The sequence below is a fragment of the Narcine bancroftii genome, chromosome 5 (assembly GCF_036971445.1).
Source record: "Narcine bancroftii isolate sNarBan1 chromosome 5, sNarBan1.hap1, whole genome shotgun sequence".
NCBI classification, from domain to species: domain Eukaryota; kingdom Metazoa; phylum Chordata; class Chondrichthyes; order Torpediniformes; family Narcinidae; genus Narcine; species Narcine bancroftii.
In genome coordinates this window covers 248,263,348-248,279,249 of record NC_091473.1, presented here as the reverse complement: position 1 = coordinate 248,279,249, position 15,902 = coordinate 248,263,348, and the positions used below count along the sequence as shown (strand labels likewise).

The following is a 15,902-nucleotide window of genomic DNA, read 5'->3' as shown; positions in this document are numbered from 1 at the left end:
CTTCCCCCTTACGTTATCCCTGTGCTATAAGTGCTCTATGATTAGTAAGGGATTGCTTAAGGTGGTATGTGAGTGGAAAGAAAAAAGTTTGAAAACCACACCTAATTGACTAGTTATGTTTCATAACTCCAAAGGAAATGGGCCATTGACAATTTTTCTCAAGCAAAATATTTCAGTAACAATTGGGTCTAGAGTAGTGGTTCTCAACTTTCTCTTCCCACTCACATCCCACCTTAAGCAATCCTTTACTCATCACAGAGTACTTATGGCATAGTGGAATGTGAGTTTAGGGGGCAGTTTGAAAACCACTTCAAAACTTATCTGAGCCTTTATGGATTCTCAACAATGCACTGATTTGTTCTTAGCAACCATTGCCACCAACATTTCCCCAATTAATTCTTTCCATTTGTTCCAAAGGTCATTGAAGAATGGCTATCTTCACTTGAGTTATGAAAAGGAGAGTTATAATCTATTTAAATTCAGATGGTTTATACTAGAATAATAGGGGATGTGAACTAGGAGATACAATCTAAATAAGGAGCTCTTATATTGAGCAAAGACTATTGGGAATGAGTTAAGGGAAGAACCTGCTCAAGGGGTTTGCTACCAACTGAAGTAATATAATTTCAAGAATGTTGCTCAAAAGAGGGGTATCGTGCTGTTGGTGTCAATGTGTAACATTCCCAATGTGTAACTTGTGAAGAATACTCTTTAAAGAAATATGTTCTGGTCACTTAATTCAATAATTTTGGATGTCCTGGGAGCTGTTTATTGGCTAGGATTTGTGACGGTGCAGAACAACTAAGCTGCAGATAAAATATATGTGGATGCTGCTGAAGACCCAACTGCGCTGGGTGGGTCACATCTCCAGAATGGAGGACCATCGCCTTCCCAAGATCGTGTTCTATGGTGAGCTCTCCACTGGCCACTGAGACAGAGGTGCACCAAAGAAGAGGTACAAGGACTGCCTAAAGAAAGCTCTTGGTGTCTGCCACATTGACCACTGCCAGTGGGCTGATCTCGCCTCAAACTGTGCATCTTGGCGCCTCACAGTTCAGCGGGCAGCAACCTCCTTTGAAGAAGACCGCAGAGCCCACCTCACTGACAAAAGACAAAGGAGGAAAAACCCAACACCCAACCCCAACCCACCAATTTTCCCCTGCAACCGCTGCAACCGTGCCTGCCTGTCCCGCATCGGACTTGTCAGCCACAAACGAGCCTGCAGCTGACATTACCCCTCCATAAATCTTCGTCAGCGAAGCCAAGCCAAAGATATATGTATATATAAACAAGGATGCAGTCATACTATGGTATGAGCCACATTCTTGAATCTTTGAAGAAATTCAAAGTAGTTTAAGTATAGGATAACAGACACCATGGAATGAATTAAAGATTAGTTTCTACGTTTATAGTTGTTCATGGAATTACAGATATTGAAGGGTGAACTGTAGGCTAGAACTTAATCAAAAGATGTGGATTGTTTGCCACGGGATAGAACCTAATCATTATCTGGATAAGCAGGTATACTTTATGCCATTATGATTCAAATGTAACCTGCTGCACTATGCATGATTTTTTTTTTCTGTTTACAATGTGAATTGTTGGCACGCCTATAATACCGAAGGACCAAAAATTCTTGAATAATGCCTGCAAGCCTGTAGATTGAATGCTTACAGTTAATCATTGGAAAAAACAATGTGTTCTGCCATATAATGTCAGGGTCTGCCACAGTCAAGGAAGGTAATATTAGGCTCATGTGAAATAGCAATTCAATCTTAAATCTATAACTGTATGAAACTGTATTTTTTTTTAACATGGCCTTTTTTCTTCCTCTTTGCCTTTCTCTCTGAAGTCACCCCTACCGCTGAGGTTGCAATAACAGAAGGAGGTAAAGGGTGGGGAGGGGGGGAAGAGTGGGCTGGGAGAAAAGAGGGCATGCTCATGGGAAATAAACCATTGTGTTGAATATTGGAGAAGCAGTTACTGGAATAAAAGTGGGTCAAATGCTCTAATCGAAAAGGGGAAGTCACCACAAGCAAAGCTCAGTTGTGTTTTGTAAATGTTATCTGAGGACGGTGATTAGATTAGAGCCTTAAACTCACTTCTGAGTATCTGTTATTCTTCTATAATATATACTGTTTGCAATTTTCTTTGGAGTCAGTACATTGATATCTTACGAATTTTGTGTGGGATCTTTAGAGTAGCACATTTGAAAGAGGGGGTTCGATATCCTATGCATGGAGTGCTATGCAGCAGGACTCTAGAGTAAATTCCAAGGGGTTTTTTTGCACAGTATATATTATATCTTGGCCACACTAACTGTGTCATTGCAGAAATAGTGTGTGCACAGAATTCAACCCACCTTTTCTGCTCTGAATGTACATCAACACAACATTTCTTATGTACACCTGCATTTATGAGCAGATCAACATTTTCATGCAGTGGTGACTTGCTATTCTCAGCACACTTGCGTTTCATGAAGGTCAGTGATAATAGGTCTGCAAGGAATGGAGTGGTTGGGAACTGTGGACATTTTCTGGTTGGATTTCTTTCTTAGTAGACAAGGAGTATTTTGGGATGTCCATATCCTAAAATTCTTGGTTATAAAAATGCCCAGAAGAAAAATATTACTGAATTTGTGCATGTGTGTGCGTGTGTGCGTGTGTGCGTGCGTGCGTGCGTGCGTGCGTGTGCGTGCGTGCGTGCGTGCGTGCGTGCGTGCGTGTGTGTGTGTGTGTGTGTGTGTGTGTGTGTGTGCGCGTGCGTGCGTGCGTGCGTGCGTCTGTGTGCGTGCGCGCGTGCGTCTGTGTGCGTGCGCGTGTGTGCGTGCGCGCGTGTGTGTGCATGCATGCGTGTGTGTCTGTGTGTGTCTGTGTGTGTGTGCTTGCGTGTGTGTCTGTGTGTGTGTGCTTGTGTACGTGTGTGTGTATGTGTGTGTGCGCTTGCGTGCATGTGTGTCTGTGTGTGTGTCTGTGTGTGTCTGTGTGTGTGTGCTTGTGTACGTGTGTGTGTGTGTGTCTGTGTGTGTGTGTGTGTGTGTGTGTGTGTGTGTGTGTGTGTGTGTGTGTGTGTGTGAGAGAGAGTGTGATGTGCACTTGTGTGTATACAAATCAGATTAAGGAATATTATAATAGGAAAAGGGCATCTGCCACTAAGCTAACAGTTATCAATGTCAAGCAGTCACAGGTTAACAGGAAGATCTGGAAACCATGAGCAGATCTGGGAATATTTGTGGTTGTAGCATTAATTTTTCAAGTCAAAAATTTTTCATCTGAACTGCTGGCTAATCTGATGAGTGATTCCAGCACGTTTATGTTTTTATTTTAGATTTCCATCACTTGTGGGTTTTTATTTTCTTTCAAGAATCAAGTTCAGTGGGAGTGTACGGGCTCTCTCTCCCCCTTACTTCCACATTTTGCATGGGGTTCTAACACAAAAGAACACCCTGCAATAAACCCTGACCGAGGCCTCCGCTTGGCCCATCCTGCCTATGCATCTGTAACTTTTTCCATGTCATTTGATCACCAAATTTCAGGTCTGAATATTTTTAACATTCATGAGCTTGAATAAGGAGGAGTGGGAGTTTAGCGCAATGCCATCACAGTGACAGCAATCGGGAATGGGGTTGAAATCCCATGCTGTCTGTGACGAGCTTGTACGTTCTCCCCATGTCTGTGTGGGTTTTCCCCTGGGTCTCCAGTTTCCTCCCACCGTTCAAAATGTACCTGTGATCGTAGGTTAATTGGGTGTAATTTTGGCTCGTGGGCCAAAATGGCCTATTACCATGCTGTATGTCTAACTTTAAAATTTATTAATTTGTATACTTATATAGATTAGAAAATATATTTCAGAAACAACAATTCAAAGGCTAAATTATGAAATGCAACATTTGCTAGCAAACAAAATGCTGGGATCATGGGTTGGAACTGGATTCCCGTCAAATACTCCATGGCTCTGGTCAGTCTTTGCTCTTTGGTTTTACTGACTCACTCACCTGCTGAGCTGGTCATTTGAAACCTTCTGACTGACCGCTGTTATGCTACTGTATTTTAGCAGTTTGTTACAGCAGCACGGTTAGCGAACCACTATTACAGCATCACCGATACAGGTTCAACTCTAGTGCTATGAGTAAAATGTTTGTCTGTTCTCCCCGTGACCTGCATGGGTTTTATATGGGTGCTTCAGTTTCATCCCACCCACCAAAAACCTAGGGGATTGGTAGGTTATTGGGTGTAATTGGGCGGCACAGATTTAATTGGCCTGAAGGGCCTTGTACCAAGCTGCATCATTAAAAAAAATTGCAGGTTTTACCAGCTCTAAGATGCAGAAGTGTCATCAAAATAATCTGCTTTCTTAGACCCTTGTTAACTAATCAGCGACAAGTAAGACCGTAGGATACAGGAGCAGAAGTTGGCCATTCAGCTCATCAAGTCAACTCCGCCATTCCATCATTCCCCCAATCAGACCCACGAAAAGCCCCTTAGATATAGGAGCAGATGCTGAAATATTAGGCAGGAGTGGGGTCACTGCAACCAGTTCCATTCTGACTGCTCATTCCTTTTACATTACTTTATGCGAATGAGATTAGACAAATAATCCTCACCATTATCACATTGAAGCACCGTGAGCTGCTCGTCTGCACCCCTCCATTCCCTGCCTGTTCAGTGCCTGCCTAAATGCCTCTCAAATGTTGCGATCATATCTGCTTCCACCAACTCTTCTGGCAGCACGTTCTAAGCATCTACTACTCTCTGTGTAAAGAATTGCCTTTCCACCTCTCCCTTTAATTGGCAATCACAGTAATTGGCCAGTATTAGCAGAGTGGTGACTGTATAACAGTATTGGCAGGTGTGTAACAGCACTGAATCTCCCAGTGGTGAATGGTTGAACAACAGTATTGATGGGGTGTATGACACCTAATGTCCCAGTGTGAGTTTTTACTGGATGCAGAATTTGACTGAATATCCCAATGCTAATTGTGTTACAGCAGTGCATTTCCCAGTATTGACTGGGAGTATAACGGCCCTTAATGCCCAACACTGACTGGGTGTATAATGACATTCAGAGTTCCCGTATTGATTGTGTGCGTAACTGAAGCGAGAATCCTAATCTCAATTGCATGCATAACAGGACAGATGTCGCAGTACGAACCGTGTGGAAGTGGAAATGAAAATCTGAAATGACTACCCAAGCATTGACTCTGCAGTTGCCCTGACCATTTGTCTAACTCTCATGAATGTTTATGTTTCTAAGGTACTAGAGCATACTGACAAAACATGGTAAAATTGCAGTTCCATAAAATTAAGTTTTTTCAGTGGAAACATGGCCATTGGTGAAACCAAACTGGGCTACGTGTCTATTTAGATGTAAATTATGTTATTGCAATCTTGTAAAAGTATGTGAATAACTCAACAAGAAAAAAACCCCACAGTATTTGAATTACTTGCCCCCGTGCTGAGAAACTAGAAACAGCTCTTTAGTCTGGCTTACAAAACGTTTGGCATGTGTGTGTACGTGCGAGCGTGTGGAGTGTGGAAGTATGCATGAAGACATAGACTCTGAAGTCTTCCCAGAAATGCACTATCCAATACCAACGAGATGAAATGCAAGTGAAGGGCATGTTGGAGCTTTGTGCAAGAGCATGGCAGTGCTTAGCAATGGAATATGATTTACAAAGAGCTTTTGCAAGGAAACAGTCACTGCACCCTCTCCCTGCTTCTCCCCTCATTCATATATGTCCACCATCAGCATGTTCGGGACTCATTGCAGGGTGACTCATGTACTTCTGTTTATATTTTTAAAAAAGGAACCAAGTTGTAAAAGGAATTTTTTTAAATGTTGCCAATTAAAGGGACTGGCCATCCTTTTGAAAAGCCACAATAGCAGGCATCCATTTTAGCCTCTAACAGAAGGCATTAGGCATTTTTTAAAGATTTAATTGGCATATACAAAAATATTTAAAAAGTCCTAGAATTGATCATTTTGCTTTGTCTAAAAAGTACAATGTAGAATATTAAATCTTAACATATTTTGTAAGTGATATGTACTTGCAAAGGGGACAAAATAACAAATAGCTGAAAGAATATGTTGTGTTAAAAATTATATTAATTCAGCCTGTGTGGAGCCTTAGAATGGATGATGTCCCTTTAATCAAAACTTGTGCTCTATGATGATAAATCTCCCTTTTGTGTGCAGTTGTGGAGATGCAGTGATGGCTCTGGACAGCCAGTAATCAGGTTGGATGACATCCTGTTCCCCCGAAACCTCTTAACGTGGGTCAAGACCAGTGGGCGAGCTGTGAGTGTGCCTCACACGCTGACGGAGCTTTTGCTGGGTGACTCAGGACTACCACAATGGCTTTTGCTGCCTGGGTCTTCCCACTTCTGATTTCCACATTTTGTAAGGTCTTTTTTCCTGACAGTTTGGCCACAGAGGCCAGCATCCAATCTCCTCTCAGTAATGTCTAGTAAGATCGCCATTCTCCATTGTTGCCATGGTATCTGCCACAAATCAAAGATTAACTCGCAAGATCACAAGATATTAGAGCAGAATTAGATTGTTGGCCCGTCGAGTCTGTCCCGCCAATTTAGACACAAGTAGATCTATCCTCTCACTCAGCCCTACTCCCTGACTTTCTCCCCATAATCCTTGATTCCCTGACCAATCAAATACCTATTGATCTCTGCCTTAAATGCACCCAACAATCATGTTCCACAGCCACCTGTGGCAACAAGTTTCACAGACTCATGACCCTCAGACCTAAAATATTTTTCCGCATTTCTGTTTCAAATTGAAACCCTTTTATCCTGAAGTCATGCCCTCTTGTCCTATAATTCTATACCATGGGAAACATCCTTGCCACATGCAGACCTTTCAGCGTTTAAAATGTCTCCATGAGGTCCCCGTCATCCTTTGGTACTCCAACGGATACTGTCCAGGAGCTGACAAACATTCCTCATATGCTAACCCTTTCATTCCTTGTATCATTCTAGTAACTCCAGGTCTGGGGGAAAATCTTCAGGGTGGTTTAAAAAAGTGGGATTTTCTTTCAACATTTCCATTTATCTCCCATAAGATATAACTGATTACTTGTTCATCAGATGAGTCTTTCAGAACTCTAGATGAACAGAGTCCATGACCTTTCCAGTCAGCCATGGGGAAGAAATATATGGGCCAATGACCGCCAGAATGTCTCCATGGGACCAGACCAGAGCTGTTATCCCCACCCTGAAGAGGGCCTTCTGTGGTTGCTGATCCATGACATCCAGCTGCAATAGCCTCATTTTATTCTGCAAAGAAAATAACTTGACACCCACAAAGAAACATTGAATGAATATCAGGGACACAGCACACACCTCAGTGAAAGAACCAACGAGCCCGGTTCATTAACAGAGCCAACAAAACCAGGTGCCACAGGGTTACTCAGGCACAACATTAGAGGAAGTTGGTCTCCAATGAATACAACTGCTCCATCTCTGTTCATCACTTCCTTTAGCTCTTGGAAAATCTTCCTCTCTCCAGATTTAAATTTGTATCCTGACCCAGATACCCTCAGTTACAGCAATTAATTCTGCCCATGACTTCAACTCCTCAGTTTGTTTTCCTTCATTCTTTGGATTCTCTTAGCTGGGTAATTATTGTCAGGTCTCTCTACCACTTCCTTGGTAAGATTCCTGCCACGTCTCAGTGTACAGCATTCCTGCCTCTGAATTCATGGCCTTATGAGCCACTCCAGATATTTCTGTCAAAAAAAGTCCAGCTCCATCTTCTAGTGCAATGCTGCGGCTGTGCCAAACTGCTAGAGGCATTTTCAATTAGACCCGCGTTAGAGACGCCCTTCTGCCTCTCAGCTGGGTACAAGATCCCTCGGCACCACCTTGAACATGGAATTGTTCCTACTGTCCTGTCCATCCTAAAGGAAACGGCAGTTCTAAACAATAGCCGGCACATTTAGTGTAGTGGTTAGCACAACGCTATTACAGCTCCAGAAACCCGTGTTTGAATCCGGCGCAGTCCGTAAGGTGTTTGTGCGTCCTCCCCGTATCAGTGGGGGTTTCCTCCAGATGTTTCAGTTCCCTTCCACATTTGAAAGGCATACAGGATTAGTAGGTTAATTGGTTACCTGGGTATATTTGAGCTCAGGCCTGTTATCATGCTGCACCTCTAAATTAAAAGTTAATGTTATGAATAAACATCATTAAAGATGTCCAAAGCATGATGGGAATGCCTGTCTTTCTTTCTTAAAATTTCTCTTCACAAGTTATATAAGTTATGAGGAGCCATCAGTCCATCCCAGGGCAGGAAGGATGTGTCATTTTCAATCCAACCAAGTTATAGGTGGTTCAATTGTGTTGTGTCTCTTTTTCCTTCCTCTTAGTCATCTCAAGATTTGTTCCCGTCCCACCTACTCCTGCTGAATCCAGCACCACTGCCGACACCACTACCACCAGCGTTGCGCCCCCGACCACCATCACCACCGAGTTGGCCCAGCCAGCCGTCACAGGCACCCGTGTATATGGTATCCAATCTTTGCTGGTACTTTCAAGCTTTGTGTCCATGATGAGCGTAAACGGTCACTGAGTTACTGCCACCAGTCCTGGCAGATTGATTTGGCAATGATCAAGCCCCGCTTCTGGTTTCAGATGGCCCCCGTGATTGATTTAAAATATAAATAAAAATGTGGAAACAAGATGTAAAGCTGGCAGTGGAGTGTCAATGGAAAAGGTTCTCGATGGGGAGTGTGGTGCATTTAGAGAGGTTTTCATGTGACACCACAGTGATGGTCTCTCTGTGCTGTCAGTACCTCCAGTGTTTGAGCACCCATCGGTAATATTGTACAGCTCACACCCGCACGGCCCAAGTTTGGAAATCTAGCATCACATGATGGAGATAGGCATGTGATTTTTGAAAACCTCTTTCCTTGTATTGTGGGTATCTCTACAAAAACTGGTTCCGCATTGTTGTGAAAAGCCCCTCTTGAAAGACTGCAATCCATGAGGTGAAAGTGATCCATTGTGTTAAGAGAATATGGTTAAAAATAAATTGCAGTGGTCATTCTCATTTACTGCAAACCAGGGTGATAGCTTTGCATGAAGGTAGAGTGAAACACGAAAGTCTGCAGATGCTGTGATTGTAGTCAAGCACAGAACTGTTGGAGGAACTCGGTCAGTCTCGCAGCGTCCATAGGAGGTAAAGCGATATTACCAACATTTCAGGCCTGAGCCCTTCTTCAAACCTGAAACAAGGGTACTATCACTTTACCTCCAATAAATGCTGCAAGACCTGCTGAGTTTCTCCAACATTTTTTTGTTTTGACTTCACAGGAAAATTGGAAGGCATTTACTGATCTTTATCTCTGATGCCCCTTAAAGGATTTGAAAACTATGTTCCCTGGCCTTGATTTACTAGCTTGGGATTTGCTTTTAAGAGTGGCCATAATACTTGTGGCCCAGAAGCCTGCATTGCTACTCCAGGTGGATTGAGGAAGGATAGGGAGTTTCAGCCCTCGGATTATTCTTTATAAACTTTAGTGTTATTAATGATTCCTCATTTTGTGCAAGGCATTGCTTATTACAACTTAAGGTGGTCCACAGAACTTATATGTCCAAACTTAAATTATCTCGTTTTTATGCAGATATTGATCCACTATGCGAGAAATGTAACGTTTTTGAGGCTTCTCTAATCCTTGTGTTTTGGGAGTGCCCAAATTTAGAGAGATTCTGGAAAGACATTTTCCAAACTTTATTAAGATTAATTTAGAACCTTGCCCATTAATTGCTCTGTTTGGTTTTTCTTGTGATTCAGATAAACCAATGTCTGCATCTCAGGAAAAAGTTTTCGCTTTTACCACATTGATAGCCAGACGAGCAATTTTATTGAAATGGTAAGATTCCTTCCCTACACATACACAGTGGTTATATGATTAAATGACCTATTGAAGTTTGGAGAAAATTAAATATAATGTTAAAGGTAGAAAGTTTCAATTTTTGAAGTTGTGGGGCCCATTCTCAGAATTTTATTAGAAATGGAAGAATTAAGAATTATTGTATGTTCGGGAGATTCACTGTCTGATGTCTGGGAGTCACCACTGGATCCCCATTTTCATTTTTATTTATTATTTAAGGAAACGTTGATTAGAAGGAGAGAGTTGATAAGATCTCTTTTTTTCCCCCATTTTTCTTTTTTTTTTGCTTTTTTTAATTTGGCTGAACTCAGCAAACAGGTTTAACTTGGTTTTACAGATCAATTCAAATGATTGTTTCTTGTTTATTAAGGAATTCTCAACTTCGTTTCATCTATTTTTTTGTGTTCTTACATGCATGCAAATGATTGGATATGTGCTTTCTTTTCTAAACCTCTGTCTGTGAGCTTATATGTTGAACAATAAAAGTATTTTAAAAAGAAAAGAAAAAGAGGGTTAAAGCCTCAGGTCCAAGACATGTCATCAGTAGAGGACATTACGCCATTTTGACTGAAATAAACACAATCTTATTTTAAAGCTTGGAGGCAGTTTCTGTGAGACGTTAAGGCCATATATAGTCCCTAGGCAAGACGAGAGACAAATTGGACCTGGCATGTGATTTAGAGTAGGTCTACATTTTAATTAAATCATCCTGTCCCAACATTTAAGCTTGAGCCTGCTGGAACACCATTCTCTTGACCTGAAAGAGAATGCTCCACTCCAGAGCCAAAAACATAAAGTAAATGTTTCCACTCCAGGGCAGTACTGATCAAGTGCTGCACTGCCAGAGATGATAGCTTTTTGATGAGACATCCCATTTTCTTACAAATAGTAATGGGAGTTAATAATGTGGAAAAAAAGCTAATAGGATATCCAATTGCAAACATGCTAGATTGGTAGTAGTATGCCAATGTTACATTTTAATGACATTTCTCTTTGTATATTCAGTCCACAGTGTATTCTCATGGCAAGATTTCAAAGAAGATCAGTGTTATTAATATAAATGGAAGCATTTTTACTTCACTACATTGATTTACTGTCAACTCTTACAATTTAATGACAACATATGCAGCGAATTTGAGAAGCGTGGGAAGTAGATTTGGAGATTGGTTTTACTTCCACTAGGTCATTCAGCTGGGAAAATGGAAATTGAGGAGTGGGAGGGTGTACTGTATGTGCTACCTTTACACGCTCATCACTATTGGTGGGAATTAACAGTGTGAAAAGCTAACAAGACGTCCAATTCTAAACGTATTAGATTTGTTTGGGCGGCATGGTTCGCGCAATGATGTACAGCGCCAGCGTAGGGGATTTGAATCCGGCACTGACTGTAAGGAGTATGTACGTTCTCCCGTGTCTGCGTGGATTTCCTCCGGGCATTCGAATTTCCTCCTACCCTCCAAAACGTACCGGGGTTGTAAGTCAATTGGGTGTAATTGGGCAGCATGGGCTTATGGGTCAGAAGGGCCTGTTACCTTGCTGTATGTCTAAATTTTAATTAGATAGGTAGGCTGTAGGACCTGACCATATTATATTTCCTTTGGATTTGCTCCTCATATTCAGTTCTCAGTCCTTCCTGACACCGAATGTTTCCCCATTAATGTAATAGGAAATGTTTGTCAGCAGGTGGCTTTTACAACAATTCAGCCTCTGTCTTCACCTGACCTCTCACATCTGTAATTAATATAATACAGCCTGCTCAATAGAATTATTTGGCAATATATCCAGCGGTAATGAGTGAATGACGGTCAGCAAATAACCCATACAGATGATGGAAACAAAGGGGATGCTGTTAGTGAAGGGGACATTGAATCGGTGCAGAGGGTAGAGAAAAGCTCCATAGCCAAAGATAGACTTCATCTCCTATGAACTAGCATGGTGGTGGCATGAAGCTTGCCTGCTATTTTGATGGAAGTCTCCTCTAAAACAAGTGATGCAGTAGTGGGGATGGACAATCCCAGTATCAATCCACTTCAATTACTTGCACCGACATGTATGTCCATGATCTCGAGCACTGCCAGACTGAGACCACCCGCAAATTAGAGGAACAACATCTCATATTCCATCTGGGCACCCTCCATCCAGATGGCATTAACATTGATTTCTCCATTTTCCATTACCAACCCCATCTCCTTTCCTCTACTTCTATCTCTCTCTCTGTCCTCTTCCTTCTCTCTTCTTTCCTCCAGCTCTGTATTCACAGAGCCATCCTCTCCCATGATCATTTCTCACCTTTCCTCTCCTCTCCTGTCCTCCTGTGCTTGTCCAATTAGCACCTTTAGTCAGTTGGACTGTGCTTCTTTCCCTGCTCTTTGTTTCCTTCTTTCCAGTTTTTTAAATTTAGGTGCCTGTCTGTTTGTTACTCATACCTTGAAGAAGGGCTCAGGTCTGCAATGTCACTTATATATCTTTACCTACTATGGATGCTGCAAGACCTCCTGAGTTCCTCCAGCAATTCTGTGGATTGACTACCATCACAGTGTCTTCGTGCTTCATCCTCCACCTGCAATACATCTCCCAGTGGGGCCATTTCCCTCACACCATAGCTTCTGCGGTACAGAGGGAGGATTCCATAAAGGTAAAGGTTCCATTATGGTAACATACATCAAATTCTTTAACTTTGTCTACCGTTAAGGAAGACAGAGAGTCGCTACTTTCTCCAACACCCCTCACAGAAATGAGGCCTCGGCAAAGAACAAACTCATGACCCCTCATTTACAAGACCAATTGCTCTAACCTCTGAGCTACCGGAACCTCTGGCTGCCCTCTAATTTTTTTTCTGGCTGTCGTGACCATATTCCTACAAAGGGAATATTGAAAAGTGTTCTTGCTCAGACCATCATCATTACCAGTGCTCAGTGACATTGTGATGAGTGTGGCCAACTATGTTCCCTTTGTTGAAAGTAGGGAAAATAACAGCATTGAACCAGGGGAAAGAAGTGGGCTTGGGTTTTGTGGCTTTGCCCTGTATTTTGAACTTGACTCCCTCAACTCCCTCTTCCCCACAACTAACACTGAATGTGGTTTCCTCATGTTATTATATTCCAGCTGTGACTTACCAGTACTCCTTTCCTATTTAAATATATTACCAATGTTTAACAATAACTCTGATGCCAAGAAATAAAACAATCAGCACTTTTACTAGGTATTGATTGGGGTGATTTAGTCGAACATTGTTGTGCTAGCTCAGTGTCAGCCTTAGAATCTGTAAGTGCACAAGTGTTCTATTCAGTCCATTGTACCCAGACCCCGTTCATGAAAATCAAGAAAATGCTGGAAATCAGAAATAAAAACAGAAATTTCTGGAAACGCTCAGCAGGTTGTTTCCAATGGTGGGAGAATCTGGGACAGTGGTTCTCAACTGTTTTTTTTTTCTCCCGCACACATACCACCTTAAGTAATCCCTTACTAATCACAGAGCACTGATGGCATAGGATGTCGTCGTTGCTTGTGGTTAGTAAGTGATTACTTAAGGTGGTCATTTAAAAGTTTAATTTTTAATTTAGACATACAGCATGGTAACAGGTCCTTTTGGCCCACAAGCTCATGCCGCCCAATTACACTACAATTACAAAGTCAATTGGGTGGGATGAAACCAGACCCCCCCCGGGGAAAGCGCCCCTGGCGTGTGAGTGGAAAGAAAGGTTGAGAACCACTAGTCTAGGGCAAGAGCCCACAACTTCAAGTGAAGCTCGTCCACTCAGAACAGAGATAAGTAGGAATTTCTTCAGCCCGTGAGTGGTAAATCTCTGGAATTTTGTGCGACAGGCGGTTGTGGAGGTAGGTCATTGAATGTATTTAAAACAGAGACTCATAGGTTCTTGATTATGGGGAGAAGGCTGGGCAGTGGGGCTGAAGGAGAAAATGGCAGGTCAGACCTGATGGACTGAATAGCCTATATCTGCTCCGAGGTCTTATGGTCTTAGGTCAGAGACCACCAGCAGGAAGAGAAATGGTTTTAACAAATCATCAGAGCCGGAGAGTGGTTTAAAAGGTTACATTTAAGTTGCAGTGAAGTTGTATTGGAGGCAGGAATGGATAGGACAAAGGCAGATGTGTTATTTAGGGCAATTAGACATTGATTAGTGTTCTCTGTCCATGTTGAGCGTTATTAGTAGTGGGGCTGTGGGACGTGCCCAGCAGATTATGTGAATGGAGGGAGAAAAGCTAAGCCAAAATTCGAGCTGGATGACTGGTGGAAATGGTCAGTTCTGATGCAGGTGACGCACAGTAAATAACTTGAAGGCTGAGTCTGAGTCATTGATCTATAGGCTTTTATTCACAGTGGATATACTGTGCTGTGACTCAGGCTTTCTGGAGAAGGGTGAGAGTGATAGAGGCTTTATACAAGGTCAAACGAGGGAGGGGCTGCAGGTACAGTCACAGCACGGGGTGGAGCCAGGAAATCAGGAATAGAACAGTTCAGCAGTTCACCACAGCAGACAGAATGAGAGATTTCCTAAAGTCAGAAGTGAATGTTAAGTCTGGGAGCCACAGTGTGTTCCTCAAGCTTGAGTTGGGTCTGATGCTAACTGTGCACTCAGACACCGAAGAGGATGGTGAAGAGTTAAAGTATATGTGTCAACGTTGGGTCTGTCCTTTGTCTTGGTTAAGGAATTCTATACAGGCACACCTGTGCAGCAGAGAACTGACAGCAGACCCTGGCATCAGAAAAAGCCAGGCCTCTTTCCTTTTTAAAAAAAAATGCAATCTTGAAATATGGACATATGGATTTTGTTATGAGGTGAGGTGGTAAAATATTTAATGTGGTTACTGGATTGAAAGTTGAGGTTCTGGACCACGATCCAGAGAAATGAGTTCTTATCCATCATGGCACCTGGGTACACTAATGAATTTAAAACTGTCAAAAATATCTGTAAAAGACAATTATGAACTTATTGAATGGTTGTTTAAAAACCCATCGAGTTGCTGGAATCTGGAGCAACAAACAATACACTGGAGGAACGCAGCATCTGTGGGAGTAAACAAACAGTCGACGTTTCAGGTTTTTGTGTCTTGATGAAAAGCTCCGGCCTGAAACATGGACCTTTTTTTTTCTCTCTCCCACTGGTGAGGCTCACCCCGCTAAGTTCCTCCAGCAGATTGCCTGTTGCTCCATCTACATTACCAATGTCTTGCAGCGAGGGATATCTGCTGTCCATTCCTGGTCTGATTTCACTTGACTCTGGACCCACAGCAAGTGTGGTTCACACTACACTGTCTCCTTAATTCAGGGGACATCAGCCATGGTTATTTAATGCTGGCTTTGCCAGAGCCTTTGGATGAATGATAAAATGTTATGTAGAAAACTGCCTGAAATTCAATGCAAAAAACATTGGTGGGTGTCTAAGAGTGGTGATGGAAGGAGATGCAATAGTAGTGTTTTAGAGGTTTTCAGATAGACACATGAATCTGCAGCTAATGGAAGGTTATGTATCACATGCAAGGAGCAGAGTTTTAGTTTAATTTGAGCGCCATGTTCAGCATGGACATCATGGTTCCTGTGCTGTGATGTTCTATGTTCTCTATGTGAAGAGGAAGAAGGTTTTCTACCTCCAGCGACTGTTAACCATTGCCACAATCTCGGCCCAAGTGACCACTTGCGTTGGCATGAATCTTTTAAATTGCAGCCAGCCCCGCAGAGCACATGCTGGCAGGAGATCAAGGCAGTGAGCAGGGTACTCATGCGATTTACTGGCCAAAAATCAAGCTCCTCGAAGAACTCAGCATGCCGGGCAGGATGGGCAGTGTGGAGACCCTGCAGCAGGACCTTTGATCCTGATGCAGGGTCTTGACCCATCGCTTTCCTTCCGCAGATGTGGCCGGATCAGCTGAGTTTATTTTCTGCTCCAGACGACAGCATCAACTGCCTCTTGATGTGTCAATGTGTCTGTGGAGAGACAAGGGGAGATGGCAGAGTGAAGATTACATGGCAGTGTTG

At 42.6% G+C, this 15,902-nt stretch overlaps 1 protein-coding gene across 1 annotated transcript in view; it reads left to right on the top strand.

Moving 5' to 3' along the window:
• Positions 1-15,902, top strand: part of LOC138765547 (neurofascin-like) — a 216,497-nt gene that overhangs the window by 173,595 nt on the left and 27,000 nt on the right. The window contains exons 28-34 of the mRNA XM_069942578.1: positions 2,425-2,482; positions 6,196-6,334; positions 6,993-7,001; positions 8,378-8,518; positions 9,805-9,883; positions 13,147-13,280; positions 15,592-15,708. Coding sequence (XP_069798679.1) covers positions 2,425-2,482; positions 6,196-6,334; positions 6,993-7,001; positions 8,378-8,518; positions 9,805-9,883; positions 13,147-13,280; positions 15,592-15,708 — 677 coding nt within the window. The remainder of the gene's footprint in view (positions 1-2,424; positions 2,483-6,195; positions 6,335-6,992; positions 7,002-8,377; positions 8,519-9,804; positions 9,884-13,146; positions 13,281-15,591; positions 15,709-15,902) is intronic.